The 27,500-nt window shown below is 45.2% G+C and overlaps 1 protein-coding gene across 1 annotated transcript in view; it reads right to left on the reverse strand.

The window, feature by feature from the left end:
- LOC310778087 (polyprenol dehydrogenase-like) overlaps positions 1-27,500 on the reverse strand; it is a gene marked incomplete at its 3' end in the record, with an annotated part of 63,141 nt that overhangs the window by 14,219 nt on the left and 21,422 nt on the right. Inside the window, exons 4-6 of the mRNA XM_083638413.1 lie at positions 9,109-9,210; positions 6,582-6,789; positions 3,339-3,546 (exon numbers count right to left, since the gene is read on the reverse strand). Of these exons, the coding sequence (XP_083494539.1) occupies positions 3,339-3,546; positions 6,582-6,789; positions 9,109-9,210 (518 nt within the window). The remainder of the gene's footprint in view (positions 1-3,338; positions 3,547-6,581; positions 6,790-9,108; positions 9,211-27,500) is intronic.

The raw sequence follows: 27,500 nt of genomic DNA on the forward strand, positions 1-27,500 counted from the left end.
TCTGAATTGGGTCACTTGTACCAGACAGTCTAAATGCGGCCTAAATAGAGTACTGCAGGGATTATTTATTTTTGTAGGCTTAGAAGTCCCTGCACTTCCTGGTTCTTACATGTAAAAGTCAATGGGATTTTTGTATGGGAATTCCGGTTAATGGCGGTTTCGGTTAATTTGTGTTCAGAAAGATATTCTTCACAAATGCAGACCACTTTTATGACAGACCAGTGTGTGTGTGTGTGTGTGTGTGTGTGTGTGTGTGTGTGTGTGTGTGTGTGTGTGTATGTGTGTGAGAATGGCTACTTGGTGGAGTGCGTGTGTGATTAATCTGTTTGTGTATGTGGGGCAAAACCATCCAGAGGACTGTGCTTGGAGGCAACTGCCTGTGAAAATTACACATCTCATGCACGCACGCACGCACGCACGCGCGCGCGCGCACACACACACACACACACACACACACACACACACACACACACACACACACACACACACACACACACACACACACACACACACACACACACACACACACACACACACACACACACACACACACACACACACACACACACACACACACACACACACACACACACGTCTCCTTCCATTATGTCCCAGGGACATTAACAGTAGCCTGGGGCCGATGCTTTCAGCACTGTGAAAATATACTTTACTTTTAGCACTGCTAAATTAGCAGCACTTCCAGCTTCAGTCATGTGGAGACAGAAACAGCGACAGTATCTTCTCCAACAGCTTCAGTCATGTGGAGACAGAGACATCTACAGTATCTTCTCCAACAGCTTCAGTCATGTGGAGACAGAGACATCTACAGTATCTTCTCCAACAGCTTCAGTCATGTGGAGACAGAAACAGCGACAGTATCTTCTCCAACAGTTTCAGTCATGTGGAGACAGAAACAGCTGCAGTATCTTCTCCAACAGTTTCAGTCATGTGGAGACAGAAACAGCTGCAGTATCTTCTCCAACAATTTCAGTCATGTGGAGACAGAAACAGCGACAGTATCTTCTCCAACAGCTTCAGTCATGTGGAGACAGAAACAGCTGCAGTATCTTCTCCAACAGTTTCAGTCATGTGGAGACAGAAACATCTACAGTATCTTCTCCAACAGCTTCAGTCATGTGGAGACAGAAACAGCTGCAGTATCTTCTCCAACAGCTTCAGTCATGTGGAGACAGAAACAGCTGCAGTATCTTCTCCAACAGCTTCAGTCATGTGGAGACAGAAACAGCTACAGTATCTTCTCCAACAGCTTCAGTCATGTGGAGACAGAAACAGCTGCAGTATCTTCTCCAACAGCTTCAGTCATGTGGAGACAGAAACAGCTACAGTATCTTCTCCAACAGTTTCAGTCATGTGGAGACAGAAACATCTACAGTATCTTCTCCAACAGTTTCAGTCATGTGGAGACAGAAACAGCTACAGTATCTTCTCCAACAGTTTCAGTCATGTGGAGACAGAAACAGCTACAGTATCTTCTCCAACAGTTTCAGTCATGTGGAGACAGAAACATCTACAGTATCTTCTCCAACAGCTTCAGTCATGTGGAGACAGAAACAGCTACAGTATCTTCTCCAACAGTTTCAGTCATGTGGAGACAGAAACAGCTACAGTATCTTCTCCAACAGTTTCAGTCATGTGGAGACAGAAACATCTACAGTATCTTCTCCAACAGTTTCAGTCATGTGGAGACAGAAACAGCTACAGTATCTTCTCCAACAGCTTCAGTCATGTGGAGACAGAAACAGCTGCAGTATCTTCTCCAACAGCTTCAGTCATGTGGAGACAGAAACAGCTATAGTATCTTCTCCAAATGAGATCACAGCCAAATGAGGCAACCAAACGTCTTTGTCTGGTTTATAGAGCATGGTGCAGGTTCATTTTTTTTAAATGAATTTACATTTTGGGCTCATGATTAAGACGAAAAAAAGAACAAGGGCAACTTTGGCCCAGGACCACGTGCGTCATATACTGCAGCAACCATGCGACCTCATGTAACTCAAGCCCATTCGAGGAAAGAGCCCAAGTTTGGCAGGTTTAAAGATGTTTTCGATATCTTCAATCTCTGGCAGATGTTCAGCTTCTTCTTCTTCTAATGGCTTTCCGGCAGACTGGATGCCTTGCGGCACATTGCTGCCTCTCACTGAATATTACACAAATTCCAGACTCAGGGGTCCGCCCCCTCCTCAATGTTCCTCCCTCCGGCCGCCTCGCTCTCCTATTGGACCTCCGTGTGTGCCAGCATGGTCACCTCCCTACTGACATTGTACTGATTCAAATCAGTAATTAATCATTACTGACAATGTAATGATATACAAGCATGCAGATGGGCAGACTTGACCGTGTCTCCCTAATTATACAGTACTTGGTCAATTTATCCCCATGCTGCCCTAGTGGCTACACCGGCCGCTGCTCCGCCCTCTGTCGATCTGGGGAGAGCCGAGACCAGCACCATGCTTCCTCCGACGCATGCGCAGTTGCCAGCCGCTAATTTTCACCTGACTGGGGAAGCTTCACCGGTACGACATAGCACGTGGGAGGTAGCACCCCTGTCCTTTGTTTGTTGTAGCCCGTGCATACCTTTATGTGTGTGTGTGTGTGTGTGTGTGTTTGTGTGTGTGTGTGTGTGTGTGTGTGTGTGTGTGTGTGTGAGAGAGAGAGAGAGAGTACATTGGGATCAAAGCAAACTGGACTCAAGTCAAATTCTGATTCTTATGAGAATAACAGGGCAGGCTAGTCAGTGATACTGGCCATCCTCGGGAGCCTCCGGTAATGTTAGGCTGTCCAAGTTCTAAGATGGTTCTGGAATAAATCTGGGCTCGCTTGAGCTAACAAAATGAATTACTGTCTCGCTCTCCTCCTTTCTGACTAACATTACTAATTAGCCATGCCACAGTGCTATAACCATTACCATCTAACACGCTTTCTGACAGCTGTTACTTTCGCATATAGCAGCTGAATATGGGCGGGCGCACGCTGGTCAGCTCTGTTAACAATTAGGTTAAAAAAATGATATGCTGCAAATAGTTTTTATGCTTATTTATAATTCATTTAGGCTACCAGGTATACCTGTACTGCACTCAGTACACTGTGTCCAATAACCCCCCCCCCCCCATCCTCTGCTCATCTCTCCACCACAACACCGGATCATTTTAGTACATATATTTTTCTGTCGTGTCTGAAGACGGGTTTAGTTGAGTTTGCCTCTGTTCCCCTCTGCTCCGCTCTCTTCCTGGTGGGGTTTCCCCCCACCGAGGATGACATCACTAAAACATGGCCTGCGTGTGCATATAATGCAAATGGATGAAGGTGTCGGCTCCTACCCTGAAAAGCAGGCGGGCGGCAGCGCTCTGTGCCAGGCGGAGGGGTGTCCAGAGGTGGCGGTAGAGAGCGGTGTCCACCATGCCCGGGTCCACGGCGCATGAAGTCACTGGGAAGCCTCCGCGCTGCAGCTCCCGTTGCAGGTGGGAGGAAAATAGCAGCTGTGCCAGCTTACTCTGAGAGTAGGCGCCATGGGCTGAATAACACTGGCTGAAGAGAGAGAAAGACTGTTTGGACTCATTTGTACAGGAACAACAATGAACTGTGGCTAATGCCTGTGATACACTAGAAGACTTTGAAAATATTAACAGATTATGAAAAGACTGGGGAGTTTACACTACAAGACTGCTTCATTAAGATTTTTGATCACGACTGAAAAAACTGACTGAAATACACTACACAAATGACTCAGACGAGGCAGTACACACTACACAACTTTTCACTTTGAAATTCAAACATGTTTGATATAATGTTTGTGGCTCCGACTAGCATCAGGAGACAGTTTACACTTGAAGACTAGAAATCTGTACCCAGTATAACACTAACAGATTTGGCTACTGACTGGCACAACAACTGCAGACAACAACTGCAGACTAGAGTCAACAAAGACAGACTGAGCCTAACTGGAAATCCTGTGTAAAATTGGGGGGAAAGTCTTGTAGTATATACTAGGCATTATGCATTTTGTTCAAATACTGTATAACAAAACACAGGTACAAAACATCCGTTTTCCCTCAAAATCAGTCGATTATGTATGGAGAGAATGTCTTGTATGCCAAATGAATTGCATACAAGGTATTGAGTGATGTTCTATCAGTTCATTCACCTTATTTTAGAACGCGGAAGTAAACGGTAGGCAGGACTTCCGTTTTTGTGAAAAATAGCCGGTTTGACTAATGTTAGCTAGCTAACAATGTTGTATGTGGGAGGACCTCCAAAAAAACAATCAAAATGGCAATGGCGAGTTGGTGCTACACCCTCAGACTATTAATGAGCAGGAGGATGACATGAAGAAGTGGCGATGTTCATTCTGCCTGGTTCCTAACCGCAGCAAACGGCTGGGTGCTCCTGTGTAAACCTGCAGCGGCGATCCTATGCATTCAAGGTAGGCTAATGATGTAGCTAGTGTTCAGAGCCATAACATAGCCTAGTAGCTGTCGCCACCTTGTGACTGTTATCGAGTTTGGTCGTCTGTTTATTTCACTGAGCTAGCTGTGATAAATGTTTTGGGATTAAACTACAATTTGACATCAAGACGTGAACTGAACTGTTTGTTTTGTACAGGACTGGAGAGTCATCATTGCCATCTGTTGGGATAGATCAATCTTTGGTGTCGCTGATCGTTTTCTGTAAATTCTTCCATTCTAAACAGCTATGCTACAGACAACAGCTATGCTACAGACAACAGCTATGCTACAGACAACAAGGTTTGGTCTTCCACCTTCAGTTGGTGGGGCAGCGCTGTAATTGGGCAAATTAAATGAGTGTTACTTTGTGATGTCACAAAATCACAGAAGTCAAAATGGTTCGTTTGCAGGCACTTTTTCCTTCCATGGCTGGTGTGTCTTTATCTGGGGACCATGAGACTTCCATGATGTTTATATAGCGTGACCAAGTCCTTTATAATCAAAGAAGCAAGGAAATCTTGTTTTACACAAGATTGGAGCTCTCCAGGGCAGCTCCCAGGCTCTGGAACTCCCTCCCCCCTGACATCAGAGAATCAGAGTCCTTCCCTCCTCCCCAGAGTCTTCTCTTATTTATTTATTTAAAGCTGCGTCAGTCTGCCTAACATTGCTGCTTTCACTGCAAGCCGTTTGCAACCCAGCTCCTCCCCAGCTCTTCCTTACATGCTGTGACTGACTTAAACAACCCACCTCCTCCTCAGCTCTTCCTTACATGCTGTGTCTGACTTAAACAACCCACCTCCTCCTCAGCTCTTCCTTACATGCTGTGTCTGACTTAAACAACCCACCTCCTCCTCAGCTCTTCCTTACATGCTGTGTCTGACTTAAACAACCCAGCTCCTCCTCAGCTCTTCCTTACATGCTGTGTCTGACTTAAACAACCCACCTCCTCCCCAGCTCTTCCTTACATGCTGTGTCTGACTTAAACAACCCACCTCCTCCTCAGCTCTTCCTTACATGCTGTGTCTGACTTAAACAACCCACCTCCTCCTCAGCTCTTCCTTACATGCTGTGTCTGACTTAAACAACCCAGCTCCTCCTCAGCTCTTCCTTACATGCTGTGTCTGACTTAAACAACCCACCTCCTCCTCAGCTCTTCCTTACATGCTGTGTCTGACTTAAACAACCCACCTCCTCCTCAGCCCTTCCTTACATGTTGTGTCTGACTTAAACAACCCACCTCCTCCCCAGCTCTTCCTTACATGCTGTGTCTGACTTAAACAACCCACCTCCTCCCCAGCTCTTCCTTACATGCTGTGTCTGACTTAAACAACCCACCTCCTCCTCAGCTCTTCCTTACATGCTGTGTCTGACTTAAACAACCCACCTCCTCCCCAGCCCTTCCTTACATGCTGTGTCTGACTTAAACAACCCAGCTCCTCCTCAGCTCTTCCTTACATGCTGTGTCTGACTTAAACAACCCACCTCCTCCTCAGCTCTTCCTTACATGCTGTGTCTGACTTAAACAACCCACCTCCTCCCCAGCTCTTCCTTACATGCTGTGTCTGACTTAAACAACCCACCTCCTCCCCAGCTCTTCCTTACATGCTGTGTCTGACTTAAACAACCCACCTCCTCCTCAGCTCTTCCTTACATGCTGTGTCTGACTTAAACAACCCACCTCCTCCCCAGCCCTTCCTTACATGCTGTGTCTGACTTAAACTGACTCATGTCTGTTGTCATTGTTGCTGCTCTGTTCTGTACCTGGCGGTCTTTGCTCGTCTTTGTTCCCAGAACAGAGCCATACCGCAAAATAAAACTTCTGCTAATATCAATGAAATATCAATGAAATATCAATGAAAGTGGTCCTGACTGAAATACAATAATTTACACTATCTGAAGCAAGTGTAAAAACGTTCTTTGAACTTCAAATTTGACATTTCCATTCAGCCCTTTTAGTTTGGGAAAAAGAAAATTGCCATAAAAGGTAATGGAAACAGGCTAATATGCACTGTGATACTCTAAGCTTACAATACTAGCCTGTCTTTTGTGTGTGTGTGTGTGTGTGTGTGTGTGTGTGTGTGTGTGTGTGTGTGTGTGTGTGTGTGTGCCTCAGCCTACCTGCCATTTAAGTCATCTAGCCTGATGTGGCCGACCCGGTGGGCAGAGGAGGAGACGTTTACCACGCGGGAGCAGGAACCGCGTTTCCCACAATCCTTCAGGGCGTCCAGGAGCAGCCAGGTCAACAGGAAGTGGCCGAGGTAGTTAACCCCAAAGTGCTGCTCAAACCCATCCATGGTCCGGCCCTCAGGAACCAGCATGACACCCGCTGAGAGAGAGACACAGAGACAGACAGACAGACAGACACACACACACACACACACACACACACACACACACACACACACACACACACACACACACACACACACACACACACAAGCATTTCATACACACGAAAGCATAATTCAGTAATTGAGGACAAGTGTGCATAATACCTGCCAACATTAGGCTTCCTCCGTCAAGTCCGTCGAAAATCCGCCAGTGATGTGATCTGTTGTTCTGTTGATTTATGCTGTTAGACAAAAAATTCTTGAATCCCAGAATCATATATGTCGGCCAAACCAAACGCAATCTTAAATTAAGAATTGCAGGACACAAGGCAGCTATAAGAAATGGCAACGTGGAGTACGCAATTGCCCGCCACTACAATGACAGAAATCATGGCTCTGCAGCCTCTATGAAATTTATAGGCATTGAGAGAGTCTTACCCAATCCAAGAAGGGGACATATCATCAACCAATTGCTTAGGAGGGAAGCATATTGGATACACACCTTAAATCCAGTTGAGCCCAATGTTTTGAATGAAGTACTTGATCTGAGCCCTTTTTTTAATGATGTCTTAACTTTTGTTTCTTCTACCGGCAGGTGACTCCTTGTATAGGGAGAGATGAGGCACTAGATCTCCCCTGGCACGGACCCCTTCCCCTATATAAAAGAGTTGAGGTATTGCAGTAGACTAGATACATAGGCTGTTTTTGTGTTTTCATTGTTACCAGTCTGGGGCCTCACCCATAGTAAATAGTCTGACCATGGTATTGCATATCTTTTTGATATTCTTCCACATAAATTAATTTGTTTTCTATTTTCTATTTTCTATTTTCTATATTTACATTTAATACTTGATATTACTAATCACAAATCAGTGTGCTTGTCTTTTCAAACATGTATAACTGATAACTGTATTCTCCTGTCGTCACATGATCTGTAACTCATGCTGTCACATGACCTGTAATGATCATCACCTGTTGACATCTGTTGGTACAGCCTTTTTAAACCCACCCCTGTGCCAATCAGTTGTAAAGCGAACCTGATGAAGCTACTGCGAAACGCGTTGTTCGCTATGTTTTTGTAATTTAAATAAAAAACAAGTAAATCTAACAACCTGGTGTGCGCTGGATCTCTTCACTGTTCCTGTTTCTGCTGTTCCTGCTCCAGCAGCACACAGGATTAGCAGCACGGCTGTGCACAGGGCAACACAGGACTGAAATACATATATATATATATATATATATATAATATATAGCATCTCATCTGCTACAGGGACTTACAGTGTGACTGTGGTCCTCAGTGAATGAAAATGACAGCAAACTCCTCTTGTAGGTCACACGTGTTTGTTTTATTCAATGAGCCAGATAGTCCACCAGGGGCGGACTGGCCATCTGGAGTGGTCCCATGGTGTGTCTGTTTGCGTGTGTCTGTCTGTTTGTGTGTGTGTGTGTGTGTGTGTGTGTGTGTGTGTGTGTGTGTGTGTGTGTGTGTGTGTGTGTGTGTGTGTGTGTGCGCGCGTGCGTGCGCGTGCATGCGTGCGTCTTTGTCCCCCCAGCCACTTTACTTTGTAAATTGGGATTGATACATTCTACCTTTCATATGCTAAGCTGACAGTAAAAGAATGTGTCAACCTGACAGATGAACATTATGCTGCTTTCAAGGTGCTGTCAGAAATATCAGAATTACGAGGTGATCGCACATGAACCATACAAAGAAAACAGATGATCCCCATGATGCTGAGATGTGACGTGTGTGGGCAGAGAGAAATGGAAACCTTGTCAACAACTATTGGCAATAGAGATTCTTTTTATTACAGTAATTATTTTCAGCTCCTGTTGGTTGGTGGTCCACAAAAAGTTCCCCACCCTTTGGCAGCCACAGTTTTCGCCCTATAGGAGGCTGAAATTTGGCATGGAGGTCAAGTGTGTGTGTGTGTGTGTGTGTGTGTGTGTGTGTATGTGTGTGTGTGTGTATTCTGTGTAAAGATGTGTGGTTGTCTTTATGCCAATTGGCTAAAAGGGGCGGTGGGGGACACATTTTGAAATGCAGGGTAGCAGAGGCAGAGGTAGGGTGGGCTGCCCTTGCCATCCTGCATTTCGGAAATCCATATGTTATGCTATTGTGAATTTGCGCTTGTTTTTTTTTTATATTTTGAATTAAAAATGATTCTGAAAAAGTAGGCCCCACTATGCGTCCATATTGTGAGAAGCGGGTGGTGGGTGCAGTACAGTATGTGGGTCAGTTGTGTTTTCTTATACACCAACATGACATGAACGTCACGCATAGCGGTTGGCTGAGGTAAGTGCCCATCACTCACCATTATTGACCAGGATGTTTAGCGGCAGGCCCCGCCCCTTGAAACTCTGGACGAATCGGTGGACAGACTGCAGCGAGGATAGGTCCAGCTCCTCAAACTCCACTGGGATGGACACACACACGCACGCACGCACGCACGCGCACACACACACACACACAGACAGACACACACACACGTCACACACACACACACACACACACACACACACACACACACACACACACACACACACACACACACACACACACACACACACACACACACACACACACACACACACACACACACGAGACAGAGCCATTGTAAAGGGATTATTTCTGCTAGCAGACATCAAAGCATGTGTTAATCATATCTTACATTGAGCTCTGTGGCTTGCTCCTTACTACAACATTGGCAGCTCTCTCTCCTCTCTGGCACATCATATCAAACCTAATACTCTATCAAAGCTTAACGCAGTGTTACAACAGTGTCTGAAGCAGGGGACGACTATCGCCAAGAGACTCATTCTGAAGGAGTGGAAGTCCCCCTCTCCACATTCTTTTCAGCTGTGGCTGACGGACATGGTCTCGGTTATACATATGGAGAGACTCCGGTTCTTGAGGACCAATTCATTTAGGAAATTCACAATTATCTGGGACCCATTTCTAGCCTACTTAGATGAGGTTAAGAGCGACAAGTAACTTGCTCAGCTGACTTCTCATGGACCCCTTGCATGGGATTCCACGCACATATCTTACAAGCACATAGGCACTTGACGTGGCTGGTAGCGCCATGTTGTAACAATGTTGGTATATGTATGTTTGTTTGTTTGACTGAGCCTGTTTTTGTTTTCTATATTCTGAAAAAAAGCTTAATTATAGATATCAAATCTAACACAATATCAAAGCCTAACGTAGCATTATATCAAACCTAACACTCTATCAAACCTTAACGCAATGTTATATCAAACCTAACACGCTATCAAAGCTTAACGCAGCGTTATATCAAACCGAACACTCCATCAAAGCTTAAAATAAAAGCATTCACAATGCAATGGGAACAATGTTCTGTGCTCCACTAAATAGGATGAACCTTTGATACGAGCCAGGTAACGTGAGGTAATCTAGTCCCAGATCGGCCCAAGAACCCTTTGGCTTTGACTCAGCTGAGCCAGAAAGCTAATGTTAATAATTACGCTAGCATTTAAGTCAATAACATTGCATACGGTTTGCAAACAGTAGTGTAAATATAATTTGACAGCATTTTTAACAGCAAGACAATGTTATTGTCCCCAGATCAATATCAAGATTTTCATGGACAATGAGATACCGTAGGCTCTGTCAGCCTGAAGTAGCGAGTTGAATAATGTTGTGCTGTTTGATTAAAAAGCTGGGCAGGTTGAGTAGGGTAGCGGATCAATTTAGAACGTGAGTAAACTTGAGACGGACTACGTGTGCATGAAACGATTTTAACACACACCTGCGGACCAATCAACCTGTGGGCCAATCAGAAAAGAGTATTCACGCAGACCATGGTATAAACGACAAATAGTACCGATATGATGCGATTCAACGCGATGCAAAAGAATGATGCTGTGCAATTCAATATGGTATAAAAGTTTGATTTGATTTCTTAGGCAGCAAATCATAAATTAATTTAGGTGCCACTTTACATTTTGTTTCTCTAGTACTGCAACTCACTAAGCATCTCATTTATGTTGTTTCTTTAAAGGCATAGGCCAGGGCCTCTACTAATCAGATTTTACAGATGCTAAGATGTTAGAAACCATGCGATGCAAGTTTATCCCAAATTGTATCCCATGCACACTTCCTTTAATCGGCGCAATCGTATCTTGAACTTTTATGCCGATGGCGCACAGATGCAAATCTGTGAATCTTCCCACAATTCTATCTGACCAATCAGTAGTCTGCAGTGTTTTCACGTCAGCTTTTGGTTTGGCCTCAGCTCACTCGGAACCTCGATGGTCGTGGTATTAGAAATAGTATGGCCTCCGCTCCGTACTTGCCCAGTGGAAAACCAAAAAAAAGGGAGGTTGAGCAGTGGCGAGTAGAGCAGGTACTGGCGGTGAAAAACCGTAATTTGATGATGCACAGTCAGTGTTGTAATAAAAACTTTGCAATGAGAATTCCCTCCACTATGGCCAGGAAATGATAAGGGAATATTGGATGGTGTCTGTCCCGGCGCGGCACATCATCTCACTGCTCTAACCAATGCGTGTGTGTGTGCGTGTGCGTGCGTGTGTGTGTGTGTGTGTGTGTGTGTGTGTGTGCATGCGCACGCATGTCTGTCACTGTGATGGACCAGCACCAGGCTGTCAGGATCACTGTCTTCTTCTCCCCCGTCACCATGTTTGAGCGTGTGTGTGTGTGTGTGTGTGTGTGTGTGTGTGTGTGTGTGTGCGTGTGTGTGTGTGCGCGCGCGTGTGAGTGAATGTACTGTATAATGTCGGTGCTGCCGCTCATATGGGAGCACTTGCTGTCTTGTCTATGGAGCATGATGTGTTGTGACAGGTTGAGTTGAGTGTAAAGTATCTGATGTCGAGTAGAATCGTGCTCAGCCAGCTTCACTGTTAAAGGAACACGGCAACATTTTGAGAGATTCGCCTATTTGCCATATTCCCAATAGTAAGACCAGTGGCGCGTCCAGGTAGCTTTTGACTGGGGTGGCCCAGGTGGGGCACAGACTCAAGCTGGCACCGAGTGCGGCATTTAGGAAGGATGTAGACGCAGGTTTTCCCTCAGCAAAATTTTGCCGAACTTTAGAGCGTTATTGTTATCTTCACTCTAGCTTTAATGATGACGCCAGCACCCTCAGGATTTTGGGGTGGCCAATCACATTTCGGGGGGAAGAAAGATGCCCTTCTCTTCTCGGTGCTGACGGTGCATGCCCTAATACAATGACTGGTGGTCTGCAGGACTGGCTACCCCCATTGTCACCAAATACATGTTCCAACTAGAGCCCGACCGATATATCGGTCCACCGATATTATATTATATGATATATTTTGTATTTTTTTAAGTTATAGACAGCATGTTGTGTATATTTGATCTCTTTTCTTAACTCAAGTTATATTTTATATTTGTTCTATTTGTGTTTTGGTATTGTTATTTATAATTATTAAATTCCCAGTGAAGTTTACGGTTTCATTGCATTGATGTCATTTTGGACAATACATTTTATTGATAAGCTGTAAAATATCCTGCCTACATTACATATCTCAAGTCATGTCAAGTGATATCTTTGTCAAGTGTTTGATATTTGAGGGAGCATTGCAAAAAAAAAAGTAATTTAATGTGTATAATATAATATAAGAATATCGGCCGATATATCGATATCGGAATTCTTTTACTTCCTAATATCGGTATCAGCATCGGCCTCAAAAATCCAGTATCGATCGGGCTCTAGTTCCAACAGCGCCAAAATGCTCTTATGTACATGTTGTGACTCATGCATTCACCACGTTATGAAATAATAATGTAAAATGATGAGACATTATACATTTCGAAGCAAATAGCCGAAACTACTTTCCTGACAAAACCAGAAGTTCCGGCTATGTATTTGCTCACCACTGCCCAGAATGTTCCTCTCAAACGTCCGATCACTAGGAAACAAAGTTGATGAACTCCAGTTCCTGTTGAACAGGAACAGGGACTTTGCTACAGCTTCCGTCCTATGCTTTGCAGAGACATGGCTATGTGAATCAACAACAGACAACACACTGCTTCTGGAAGGATTTCAGCTTTACAGAGCGGATCGTAATCCAGCACTCTCTGGAAAGACGAAGGGTGGAAATATGTGTTTCTATATTAACAGTGGCTGGTGCAAAGACCTAGCAGTTAGACTGCAGTACTGTTCTCCCTCACTAGAGACATTCATCATCAAATGCAACCCCAGTCTACTCTCCACGTGAATTCTCCTCATTCATTCTGGTCGGTGTCTACATTCCATCAATGTGGATGAAGCACAATGCTTGTTCGCTGACCAAATATTGCACGAGGAGAGGAAGTCTTGTCATTCTCGGTGACTGCAATCAAGGAAAACTATCCCAGGAACTCCCCAAATACGACCAGCTGAAAACATGCCCGACCAGTAAAATGTCATCAAAACGAACTGCAAAGGCATCTTACAGTACCTTAACCCGACGCACAACATAGGCCTACCCGACGCACACACACATTGCCCTTGATTGGTCAAAACATTACGCTACATTCAAAACAATTTAGTAAATCCTCCCCAGTTGTGTCTCATGTGCGCCCCGGATGGCTTTTGCCTTTTCATTTTTTGCTCTCCACATACACGATACCATCAATGATCTGATCCTGGCGTCACAAGTTTTTATGTACCCTATAGAAACATAACGCTGTTACAGTATTGCAGAACCGACAGACAGTTATTTTCAGAAGAGAAAGATATGTTGAGCTATTTTGCACAGGGCCGTGCGGCGCTGTCCCAGGTACTGAATGGAGCAGAGGAGAGATAGAACACATCACTTCAGTTCAGCCTGCTTTTTGTGGTTGTAAATAGAACTCTCGTCCCTAATTCTATTTTTTTTCCGTTGTAGCAATCCACAGAATGGAGAGGACAGGGAAGGGAAGTTTCGGTCAATGGGACAGAGAGACAGAGAGCGAGAGAAGACCGAGAGACAGAGACAGACTAGAGAGAATAATGGCCCATTAGTTTGTTGATTGAAGCATAATGCGTGTGGTCTGCTTGCATGCTTTCCCTTCGCGCACGAGCAGATCCGTTTCCTCAGCAGAAAACCATTCGTTTCTCCAACTGGCCGAATCTGCCATTTAACACATTGAGTGCCACAGCGCTTCAGTAAAATTGTCTGGAGCCTGTGCCAGATTCACTTCCATTCAGTTGAAAACAGCTATAGAATTTTTTCTATTATGGCTATATTAACGGGGCTGGACTTTAATGAAACATTGAACACTCCTGCTTCTTCCAAAGAAGAAATTTTGTTTCTAGACAGTTCCATTATGAAATGACAGCCTCTCAAAAAAGTGCACTTTCAAGGGTTTTCTGTCGTTTTTTTTTACTTTCCAAGATATAGTCCCTTTTATGAATACCTTTTGCACTCTAATTTCGAGCACATTCACTGACTCTGGCTGGTGTTTTCTGATGTGGTGGCGTGTGGTGTGGTTTCTGTGCAGCGTGTGTGCCACACACCCCTCCCCCCCCCCCCCCCCCCCCCCCCCACCTCTGAGCTGCGGGCTCCTCCCCACACGCACAGAGTTTGCTTTCTCGACTCCGTTTTTGCCCCGGACAGATCCCAGCGCCCATCAAGGAAATGATGCGCGCTGGCAAACGCGACTGAACGAAAAGGCTTGGCCGTTCGGCTTCGGATGCTGGCTTTCTAGGAAATCGTGTGGAGATAGATAGAAGCATAAGAGCTCAGTTGTGAGCGCGGATGCAGCCGAGCCCACTGTCCGCTGTAGACAGAGCAATATATACGGCTCTGGCAGAAAGCATGCATCGGTTTCCACTTTCATCACGGCTTTCTCCGCTGTCTCCTGTACAAAGTAAAGGATCTGAGGTGGGTGGAGCAGCTCCTGTGACGATGTTTAAGGTGGCGCCGTGTGATCCCTTGAAGGGATTCATGCTCACTGGCTAGGTACGACCTTAAACAGCAGAATTATGGAATAATATGAATTATGATTTTAGGACGTCCACAGACGTCCTTGGCACTCCTCGTTACTTTTTTTTAGGACGTCCACAGACGTCCTTGGCACTCAATGTGTTAAATAGCAATGCAAGAGACTAAGCACAACCCCTTTGTGCCTTGCTTTGCACCCAGATTATGCACCGCTTAAATAGCAAAAGTGGATTTTGGACAAGCCGGAAATGCACTTCTGCAATGGCTTTAGATCAGTTGTTCTCAACGTGGGGTCCGGGGACCACCAGGGCTCCCAGAAAACTGATCTATGATTACATTTCAGCTAGAGAATCCCTGCTTTAGACGATGCACTATAGATCCTTTAAATAGGGTGTTTAGAATGTCTCTAAAGTGGTGGTAGAATGAACCTCCCCCCCAGCCGGAGGGCCAGGGTTTGATCCTCCATGTGTCCAGGAAGTCACTTAGTCCTTATCTGCTCCAAGGACACTACAGCAGCCAGCTGACCCTGCACCCAACCATCATTTCCTCCCTCTGGGACGAATAGATCAAAATCACATCAAATTGCCGGCTGGGACAATATCACTGTGAATAGCGTTATGCGTTATAAGGATTCAGTATTAAAAATGCTGTCGGTCATCATAACCGGTATTACATAACTGCAATATTTCACACAGACAATCCAGGTGGGGAGAGAGAGAGGGGATGACATGTTGCAAAGGACCACCAGTCAGATTGGAACCTGGGTCGGCCACGTGAAGGACTAAAGCCTTAGTGGTACACACTACCAGGTGAGCCACCCGACTTCTGCAACTTCTGATTCAAATTCAAACTGTTCAAACAAATTGCTTTATTGACACCAGTATTACGTAGTCTCGCAAATCACTTCCGAGCCCCAGCTGGGCCAACTCTGTGTTGTTGTTTTTGGACCCGCTCCTTTGTACCTTCCCCCTCTATCTCATTCTATCGTCGCCATAAATAAAACTACGAATACTCACTCCTCTTCTATCTCATTGGCGGAGTGACCTTCCCACCCCACACAGGATTGCAGTCACTCCTTATCTTCGGCCGTAAATTGAAATCCCATCTCTTAAAGGAACGCGTTATGTCCTCCTCCCTCCGCAGATCCTGCCCCACTGGCTTTTATTTCACTGCCTAGCACATGTCTATGTCATCTTGGAAGCCTGGAGACCCATAGATGTTGTCACTTTGATTAGAAATCAAACTCAGAAGTCTCGTCTGCGACCCGACTCTCTAGAGTCTACACACAGAATAGTTATTGAGATAAATAATCTGTCACCGCTATGCACTTTGGCTTGCTTTCCAATCAGAGCCGAAACTGTGTAATAGTAGGCACTTTGCTTTCTAATATTATCAAAATCATCACGTCAAAATCATAGTGGTGGAGATTAAACTGCTGAAAATGTTTACGTCCTCTTCGTGAGCTGGTCGTCAGATTTCAAATTTGGGTTAAGATGGCAAAAGCATCTCCAATTTATTGGTTTGAATCCGAACCACCGGTGATTCACCAGTGATTGAATGGAGATGCCACAACTCTTCTATATAGCTCTGGGTTCTCTGAAACACTCCTCCAGCCAATCAGAATAAAGTATTCATCAAGGCCATGAGAGCTGTCATGTCATGTTTCCTCTAGCAGGAAGAAGCTGAGTCACTTTTGAGTGAAGTGGCAGAAAATAGTGATTCCAGCTCCTTCTCCAATTGGGAGATTCTGGCAAAATATGAAGCAAGTGTATGTTCTGTTTGAAGGTATTGTTATCTGTTCTATCAGTATGTTAGCAAGGACAGCAAGAGATTAAAGAAGTCAGGGTCAGGGAGACAGCAGAGAGCAGCCAGACCACTGCACCACCCACGGCTTCACTGGAGACGTTTTCTGTTGATTTTAGGTAGCGTAAGCTGTTAGTGCAGAGTGTGAAGCAAATTAGAATAATTTATAACATAATTGCATTGAAAGGTAATATAGAAGTATGTTATAAGATCTCAGTATAGATCACAGTATAATGATATGTCATATTTGTGGGTAAAAAGGTCAGCGCTGCTGCTGGAACATGCTGCTGCTTCCCAAAGGAGCGCCAAAGATCCACCACGAGCAGAGGTGGAAGTAACTAATTACAAGTACTCAAATGACTGTAATTGTGTAGCTTTTTGTGTACTTGTACTTTTTGAGTAATTTTTTTTAAATCAGTCATTTTACTTTCTTCTTCTTCAAAACTTTCATAAAAATGTCATCAAAGTAACAGTACTGCTACTTGAGTAGGATTTGTTTTGTAGTCAGGAGAGTGCTGGGAGGCCTCCGGGATGTCACACCACTTTCCAGACGGTATTGGGGAAAGGATGCACTGAATATCCACCTCCCGCCTGTTTTTCACCATCCGACTCTGGAGTAGGAGATAGGGTTGGGCGATAGGACTAATGCATCAGCTATCAGCGATTGGCTGAGTCCATGGCTGGTTGATTTATTTTTTGTGATTTTCCTGAGCAATTTTTGTCATTTTATTTGGCTAATTTAGTGATAAATAATTAAGCTGTGAAGTGTAATTCAAATCGTGTGCGAATATGAACTGGCAGTTGGAGTTGGGCCATATAGGCACGTTCTGACATGCAAAGTCTACTTTATCGTCTATTTGACTCTAAATGGGACATTTAGAGTCATTTACAACATGCAAGGATGTACAACAAGACCAAGGAGATCATTGTGGACTACAGGAGGGGGGGGGCGCACACCCCCCAATCACCATCAACGGCACAGTGGTGGAAAGGGTGGACAGCTTCAAGTACCTGGGAGTCAACATCCACCAGGACCTGACCTGGGCCGTTCACACCGCCACTGTTGTCAAAAAGGCCCAACAGCGAATACACGGACTCAGGCGCCTGAAGAAATTTGGGCTAAGGAAAGAAATCCTTAGGGACTTCTACAGAGGCACCATTGAAAGCCTGCTGACTGGCTGCTTCACCACCTGGTACGGGAACTGTACCACCATGGACGGCAGGGCGCTACGGAGAGTGAGGCGCGCGGCCCAGCACGTAACAGGATGTGAGTTGCCAGAACTGCATGAACTGTATAAACAGCGGTGCCTCAGGAGGTCCCTGAAGATCATCAAAGACACAAACCATCCCCACAACAGCCTGTTCTCCCTGTTACCCTCAGGGAGGAGATACAGGGTTCCAAAAGCACGCACAAATCGCTTGAGGAATAGTTTCTTCCCGCAGGCCACGAGACTCCTTAACATACACAAATAGTGTAGTAGCTGTACTGTACCGTACTGTAGCTGCTACCATTACGTATGTCTAATGTTTACCGGTAATTGTATGTTTAATCAGGAATATGCTATTTGCACCTGTATGTCAAATACGTCGAATTTAAAATGTTTAAGCACGTCTAATGTATGCACATGACATGTGCACCTATGTGCAGTGAATATGTCTCGGACTTGTCCTATCACTATACTGCCTTATTGCTTGTTGTGTCTTTTGTTGTTTTTGCACTCATATGCCCTGTTATATTTGTACTATGTTGTAAACGGACTCCACAGCACAAGAATTTCACACGTGATACTTGTACCATGGAGTGACAATAAAAAAAATCTTGAATCTTGAACATGAACATCATGCTGTTTTGAAGACTTGAAACTAGCGATTGAGACCATAAAAACTCATTAGGAAAGTGTAAAAAGATAATGCAGAAATGCATGAAATTGCACATAATGGGGGGGGCAGGTTCAGACAGTTACCATCTGGATACAAGTGATTTAGCTATGTGTGTAATGTTATACTGAGGATATTTTAGACCAGCGGTTGGGGACTCATGGCCCACTTGAAAATCTCAAAAATGTTCGCGGCCCACATCCAACCGTAAATAGCACGGAGGCCAAATAATGTGTTCTCAGAGCACTTTTTATTTTAACGATAAAAAGAGTTGTCCATCAGCACCACACAGAAAGTGAGGGGCTGTCTGCAATAGGCTAATTAACAAATAAACAAATAATTGATTACAAATAAAATAACGGTATCATTCAACAATGGAGAAATGCATTTGTAGGCTATACTATAGCTTGTTGTTTTTCCCCCCATGAAGATCGTAATGTTTTGAAAATGATTTGGTGACCCACTTGCAATACCTTCGCGGCCCACCAGTGTGCCCCGGCCAACAGGTTTGGGGAATGGCTATTTTAGACCATTTAGTCTGTCTGTGTGTGTGTGTGTGTGTGTGTGTGTGTGTGTGTGTTGTTTTCTATACTTTAATCTTGTTACTAAATTAGAGGTTATGGCATGAGATTTCTTTGGCCCCGGCAACAATCTGGGTTTCTCATGTGGCCCCCCCCCAGGAAAAATAGTTGCCCAGCCCTGCCGTAGCGTAGAGGGTCAGACATGAAGACATGATGGAGGGAGACAGAGAAGACAGAGAGGAGAGGTGGAGGAAGGACAGCTGATGGAGGAAAAGGCTGCTGTGACAGCCGCCCTGATCGTCTGATAGCAGCGGTATGTCCCAGCCACACCACTCAGCTGTGTGTGTGTGTGTGTCCCACCTGTCAGTCCCGTCCTCTGAGTGGGTCCCCTAGGGGCCGGGCCCTTCCAGACAGGACAGGACGGTCATATGTACAGAGTCCACTGGGAGTGCAATTCCATCGATCAGGCTCCAGCTCGGTGATGCCAGGCTCGGGACTCAATTAATATCCCGCTGTCGTCCATGAAGCCAGCGTCCTCCACTCAATGACCGCAAACACAGACCTCTTCCTTGTCACGCTGGGATCATCTGAAACTACGTATGAGCGCAGTGACTCATGCTGCCTTCAAGCGCTGTGGGAAATACCGTATTCATCCTTTGCATTGCGTGAGGCTACTACTGTAATGACAATATGATGTGATTTTGAAGAAATTTGGAGAAGTGATGGGTCTCACCACTGCATTGTGGCATGTTTCCCCCAAGGGGAGTGCTATAATTACTGGTCAAAACAAGGTGACACATTTGATTGGCCATGGGGGACTACATCATTCATAGGAGGGCCACATGTTTATTATTGCCTTGTTTCTAAAGTAAAACATCACCCACCAAAAAACTTATTTCGCTACATGGCCCATTTTATTATTCCTAACCAGAAATACTTCAACGCATTGGAAGCCACATTTATGACTTGTGAAACCTTGAAGGCAGCAGAAGTCAAAGCATAGTGAATACAGTCTCTGCACACCTAAGTGTATGACAGGTGTCAGAAGATAATATAAGAGAGGGCTACGACGCTCTGGATCAAAGTTGATAAATTTAAAAAAGAAGGTGCTCTTTGGAACTCAAAGGGGGAAAGTCCATAAGAAAGTAGAAAAAAAGTCCAAGGCAACTCTTCTTATGAATAAAAAGCCTTTATTCTAACTTAGCTAGTTCAAACACTCCAACATGTTTCGGCCTAAGCCTTCATCAGGGACAATCTGTATGACAGGTGTGTCGTGTCGGAGGAGAAGGAAGAGGATGCAACCAATAGAACAAGGAAGCTCGCGCACACTGTCTCGCCTTCTCTGGAGAAATATTCTTTTAATTATTGGATGGTATCAGACATTTCGGTCATCAGACCATCATCAAGTATCTATTAGCAGAAGTCAAAGCAAAAGTTTTTTTTATTTCTACTTCTGCTCCAGAGCTGGTGGACCGTTTACGCTGTTCCCGATCCACCAGTGTGCTGACGATCCATTTTTGACAGTTCTGCGCACTAAAGTTTAGTTCTGTTTCGGTACTTGGAGATGCAACACATTTACACTTTGTTGCTATTGAGGCCAAATGTGGCTCTGACAGCCTTCGGAAGCGGCTTGGGTAATCGGGTCTTGAAGATGTCTCAACCCCTCGGGAAATCCTATAAACGCCTTTTATGAGACCCAGAGGAGGTGGTATGAATAGTTTCACTTTGCCCTGTCTGTTAATAAAGTGGAAACAATACAGTGGTATCGTATCAAAGCATATTTGGTCTGGGCATGGTGCCAGGGTGAGACACACAGGGGGGTGAGACAGACAGAGGGTGAGACACACAGGGGGGTGAGACAGACAGAGGGTGAGACACACAGAGGAGGGTTTTATTCAGCTCAAGTAGGAGAGAGAAGGCTTGCCAGCGACCCAGTCAACCTGTACTGTTGATGGAATAATACAGTCCTAAGCCAATACGGCTGTAAATTGTGTTAATATAGTGAGGCTGTCTGCACGGTAGGTAGGACTGGGGGCGATATGACTGCAAATCAATATCACAATTATTTCAAACTTTGACCTCGATTACGATGAAGGATAATGATTATTTATTTTATACGCTTTTCTTTAAAGGAGCTAAATGCGATATTCGGCCCCAATAGTTTTCAGCAAAACGGTAGCTGAATAAATAGCACTACAGATGAGAGGATATGTATTTTGAATTTTAGTATTATATATTATTTAAATGTTATAGAGGGTATGCACGGACATCACTTTCCCACTGGAACACGCCCCCTCAATCGATTCGGGACTGAGTGGTAAGACCTGGTTTGGAGCAGCAGGTGTGATTAATCTAGGCTGATTACTGCATTCAAAATCAGTCTTGCTGCCACTCAGTGGGCATGACCATGCAGTGACTTCTGCCTGTGTGACGTCACGTGCATACACCCTCTATAATCTCAGGAGAGCAGAATAGTAAATAATGAGCCATGCACATGAGAATTACAGTTAACGTTATGACATTTAATAGCGTTCATTTTCACAAATCCTTTGATCCTCTAATTGAGAGAGGGGATGAGGAAGCACTGTGTGGGTCCTTGGTGCTCTTTGGTGTGGCTGCAGAGAAGCATGAGTCAAAGTTCAAGTGGGATCCTTGCCGAGGTAAAAAAAAAAAAAGGAGTGGAAGAGGAGAACTTGGATAAATCCAAGGCAACAACTGTTTCAGAAAATATAATTAAAAAGCCTTTATTGTGGCAAGGCTAACAAAGTTTAAAACAGGGACCTACGTGTTTCAGCTCCGCAGAGCCTTCATCTACCCTGATGAAGGCTCTGCAATTACGTTCGCTACAGATTACCTCGACTTTGTGGAAGGTAACGTCAAGCGGCAGGCGGCCGGGGCAGGCTGGTGACGCGAGGGCTGGAGATAATATCCACAAACGACTGGCTTTTTCTTCGGGCTAAAAAGTTACCCAGCCGTTCTGTTTTGCGGGCAGTAGTACAGTAGTGTAGCAACAGCTAGCATAGAGTGTAGCAACAGCTGAGCAAGACGGCTAGCAGCTAGCAAGTAACCAGTCATCCAGAGCAGCAGCAGCATAGCATACAGCAGCGTAAGCGGACGACAAGATGGCGGTCAGTTTTCTGAAAGCAATTCAGACACTCCCCCGACTCACGCCCCTTCCTGCATCCGCGGCTCCAGATTTGAACAGATATCCCACAATGCTCCAGGAAAATCCATTTATCCAATCAAACATTACCAGAAGAGTTAGGGGGTACGGTGGGGCAATGGTAAGCACTGTCGCCTCACAGCTCGAAGGTCCTGGGTTCGATTCCCAACTGGGACGCTATGAACGCTGAAGGAATGCGTGCCCGTCTGCATGTCCTCGAGCGCCCACCGCCCGGGTGGGGTCGTCAAAAGGGCCTTTCTGTGTGGAGTTTGCATGTTCTCCCCGTGCCTCCCGGGGGTTTCCTTCATATAGGAACCCCTCACCAAAACATGCAATATCCTGGTTGCTGATGTGGTGCCTCCTCTGGTCGTTAAGGGCACCTGTTCGGAGGGAGGGGAACTCGTTGGAATAGCGTGATCCTCCCACGTGCTATGTCCTACCGGTGAAGCTTCCCCTGTCAGGTGAAAAGAAGCGGCTGGCTAACTGCCCATGTCTCGGAGGAAGCATGGAGCCAGTTTTCGGTTCTCCCCAGATCGGCAGAGGGTGGAGCAGCAACCAGGATAAATGTAAATTAGCACTAATGGGGGATAAAAATGGAAAAAGAAAAAAAAAAACATTACCAGAAGAGCTTCAAGGCTTCATTTTGCCGTACCGAACCCCAGCTCACTATCCATCTATTATACAATCAATGGTACCAGATGTGTTGGGCATGCCAGATATGTTTGGGGTCACCGTGATTCACACACACATGCTGGAAGACACACGAGTGCAGCTCGAGTCCAAACAGACCCTGGCACATGTCACACATGCCAGAAAAGATTACACAGAAGAACATCGCTTTTTGCACAAATGCTCACACATGCACGACGACTCTCACACTCACACACACACACACACACACACACACACACACACACACACACACACAAACACACACACACACACGGTCAGTCTTTTGTAAACAGACTCGACTCCAACAGAGCAGCTAAGTGGCAGATTCAATTACCATCATTATCCAACAAAGCAAAACCAAAGGCAAATGTAAAAATAATGTTAATTGGACTGAATGAGCTCTGAAAAATTGCATTGCATCCCGCAATCACTGCGGGTTTGCAGGAAGGGAGCAGCTCGGTTACCAAGCTGCAAATTGAATATGTGTAAAACACGTGTGCGCTCACACACAGACACAGACACAGACACACACACAGACACAGACACACACAGACACAGACACACACACAGACACACACACAGACACAGACACAGACACACACACAGACACAGACACACACACACACACAAACACACACATATTCCCTCGCTTCACACTGTTAATCTCAGCCTATGGTTTGAGGCAGAATGTTACTTTCAAGTGCACCGTGGTCCGTGACTAAAGTTAGTGGACAGACTGCTGCCTGTGGCAAAAATACAGAAATACTGCTTATCTGTGTGTTTGTGTGTCTGTGTGTGTGTGTGTGTGTGTGTGTGTGTGTGTGTGTGTGTGTGTGTGTGTGTGTGATTGTGAGTGTTCATAATGTAAAGTAAAATGCAGACCTCCAAACTCATAAGAGGTGAAAAGGATGACATGTTCGTAACCCTCCCCCATGATATTATCAGCTGGGTGGAAGGCTATTAATTATTATAAAACGGCTCTCTCAAATCAAGCAATCTGATTGGTTCACAGCCATTGTATAAATCCAATAACCCACTCCAATAACCCATGGCCATGGGTTATTGGTTGCCATGGCAACTCTCTTACTAAAAGCCTTTGGTTACCTCAAAAAAAACAAATGGCGGAGACAGCTGTCAGATCCTTGTGAATCGATCTTCGCTTATAACTTTACTAATACTTCGCAGAAAATTATGTTTTGTACAAGAATAAATGCAGGCTAATGTCTTCTTTGCAAAAAAAAGGCTGTTAACCCCGCATTTAACCCCGCATTTAACCCCGTAACGTTAGTTGGTGTCGGGCTTTGCAGAAAGCACTCAGCTTCTCAGCAAGCGCTGAGAATGCAGCGCTGCGCTCGAGCTGCCTGTCGGGCTTTCCAGAAAGCTCTCAGCTTCTCAGCAAGCGCCAGGATTGGCCAATTTCAAATTCAGTCTCCAGAACGATCCAATCAAATCACCCGCACGTCTATCTTCTTGCTAGAGGTCCCGCCTTACAGTAGTGTTTCAACTGACTCTATCAGAATACCATGCCAGTCGGACTTATAGTATTATTATTATATTTATATTATCATACTTGGAAACCGTTTTATAAAAGCAATATAGCACTCGAGCAGCGTGTGTTGTGGCATATATCCCGCTGATAAGCTGTTATCCCACTCGGCCTGCGGCCTCGTGGGATAACAACTGATCAGCGGGATATATTTGCCACAACACACTAGCTCTCATGCTATATTGCTTAAATATACATTTTTCCCCCGGTGTACAATCCCCTCTCTGTAGGAGGCAGTGTGCCGGAATAATCCTTTGACAGACTTGTGTAGTGGAAAACAGGAAAGGCCTTGTCAGGCTGTCCGTATCTGAAAAGATGTCCTCCCGGTGGCCGCTTTGTTAGCGATAAATGACGTCCCTACGTCCCGTGTCTGAGTTTCCCTCCTGAATTTAACCTGGAAGTCTTTCTGTCATGTTTCTACTGTGTTAGGGACAACATGTTGGGAGTTCTTTTTATCGGTGGCAGCCATCTTTTCTAAACAAGGTGCGCAGCACTCACTGGAACCTACATGCAGGGCATAAGTCATCAAGCAGTTTGACTGCCGTACATGTCACAAAATGCTGTGAAAACTCGGACAGGACGTCATAGTGCCATTAAGGTGTTTACGTCTACAATGCTTCAATAATGCGACTAAGATCGGAATCCTCCACGTCTTAATACGACTATTGCTACATATATATATTTTTTGCATTTTCTTTTATTTATTTAGCTTGAAAAGCCTGCCGTGCCTATTCCTGTCCTGTATAATAAGTAGTAGGTACAGTCAATAAAATTGTATTTGGCAATAGGGATCTAGTGTTCCTGGAAGATTCCTACAGTATTCCTATAATATTCCTATAGTAATCCTATAATAGTAGCATCCTGAAATCCCATAGGACCATTGGCTCGGCGCTCTTGGTTGTCCACTGTGATGTTGCAGCAGTGCCTCTTGTGACTGTGAAGTCCCACACGGGAGTGGCAGTCCCTCTGACACTGTTCACAGATGTAGGGGGTGGCTTAGTCTCAACGCCAGACCCATGAGAGTTCTTATGCTGATACACTACGTTACTGCATGCTGCAGAGCTCTCTCTGGGTCTGGGACACTTTCCCTCAGCCGGCTGGTTATGGGAGGGAACCGCTCACTTTAGGGGATTCAGTCCTCCCCAATCAGTAACGACTTTGCGATCAGACGACACGGGAGGCTCAGCCCATTTTCCGAACCGCTCTCTCATCGATGCTACGACCTGTCACTCATTCAATTTCAACCCGCCTTCAAAAACCAGCAGTGGCTGTGAAGTGGCACAGACTCATTATGTAGTATGCGGAGCGCAGCGATTCAACATAATATTTGAGTCTGGGGAGAGGCTAGGGGTGGCTGGTCTATAATATACATACATACATACATATACAATACATACATACATACATAATAATATACATACATATAATATTCCTATAACATTCCTATAGTATTCCTATAATATTCCTACAGTAATCCTATAACATTCATATAATATTCCTATAGTATTCCTAAAATATTCCTATATTAAGTACCCATGGTACCTACCCACCCCTCGAATGCTAGCATCAGCTAGCCACTACCACCCACCCACCACTCTCTACGACCTTCCTGTCGTTAGCTACGGCCCCGTTTCCCTAGCCCAGCCCCCTTCCTTAACCCAAATCGGATCGGATCCGTGTCAAAATCGAATGGGTTCTTCCTCGGCCCATGCTACACCCTCCCACCAAGTTTCATGAAAATCGACCCAGACGTTTTTCCGTAATCCTGCTAACAAACAGACAGACACACGTGAAAACATAACCTCCTCGGTGGAGGTAAACATGCAAACACTAGGAGGGGTGTCAAAGGACGTTTGGAGAGAGATGTTTAAGTTCCTGCCTCACATACTAATGAGAATCCATTACCTTCTCATTCTCACACATGCGCGCGCGCACGCACACGCACGCACGCACGCACGCACGCACGCACACACACACACACACACACACACACACACACACACACACACACACACACACACACACACACACACACACACACACACACACACACACACACACACACACACACACACACACACACCTTGTCCCCTATGCCTCAGCGGCTGCCAATTACAAAAGGAGTAATCAATTCCACCACAGCCCCGTCGAGGGAAATCGACTTCAATGACAGCGGCTACATGGCTGCTGTGGCTGTTCCTGACAGCCACTTACACACAGCGGATGGAGGCCCAGCTGGCCTGCTTTCCACTGCAGGGGCCAAACCGGGCTAACCGGGGCCCGCTACCAATTAGCGGCGCTCCATTTCCTATCGTACATCGTTTTTGTTCGTTTTATCTCTCGATCTGTATATGCGTCACACTGCTGCTGGTGTGCTGCAAAAGAATTTGTCACACTTTGCTTTCGTGTGTTTCTACTTCACAAGTGGCGGAACTGTCGGCTGTGTTGTGTTGTACTACCCCCCACTTGTTCTACTCTTAATTATGTCCTACTTTTCCTTGTTATATCCTATTTCCATTGGCTGCTGCGAGAATCCACTTCCCCCGCAGGTATCATTAAAGATTCATCTGATCTTATTTCCCACGGAAGATAAAACATTTCCTTGTTTTTCCCCCCACTTGTTGCTATGTCAGCTGGGATTTCACTTGCTTTACCACATGTGCTCAAACACAACATCAAGATATACTGTATAAATATATGTGACTGTATAAATATATGTGTTCACAAGGTGTTTTGGCCTAAAATGGTTCAACAATTATTCTGTATATATCAAGGCCCTCCTCTCATGACTTCTATCACTGCTATGTGGACAACACTCAGGTCTACCTCCCCCCCCAGACACACAAATTGAGGCACGCATCTCTGCATGTCTCAAAGACATCGGTGCCTGGATGTCTGCTCACCACCTCAAGCTCAATCTTGGTAAGACAGAGCTACTCTTCGTCCCAGGGAAAGACTGCCCTCTCACTGACCTCTCCATCTCCATTGACAACCCTACTGTGTTACTGTATCTTCTCAAACAGCTAAGAACAGCTAAGGTGATCCCGGACAACCAGCTGTCCAGTTCTGCCTAACTTCGCAGCGACTACCCGCTCCTGTAGGTTCTCTCTGTATCTGCATCAGCAGTTTGAACTCGACCAACTTACGATACTGATATGTGAAGCGCTTTGAGTATCTAGAAAGGCGCTATATAAAAATCCAATCAATTAT

Source organism: Poromitra crassiceps (assembly GCF_964638095.1).
Source record: "Poromitra crassiceps genome assembly, chromosome: 6".
In the NCBI taxonomy this organism is placed as follows: Eukaryota; Metazoa; Chordata; class Actinopteri; order Beryciformes; family Melamphaidae; genus Poromitra; species Poromitra crassiceps.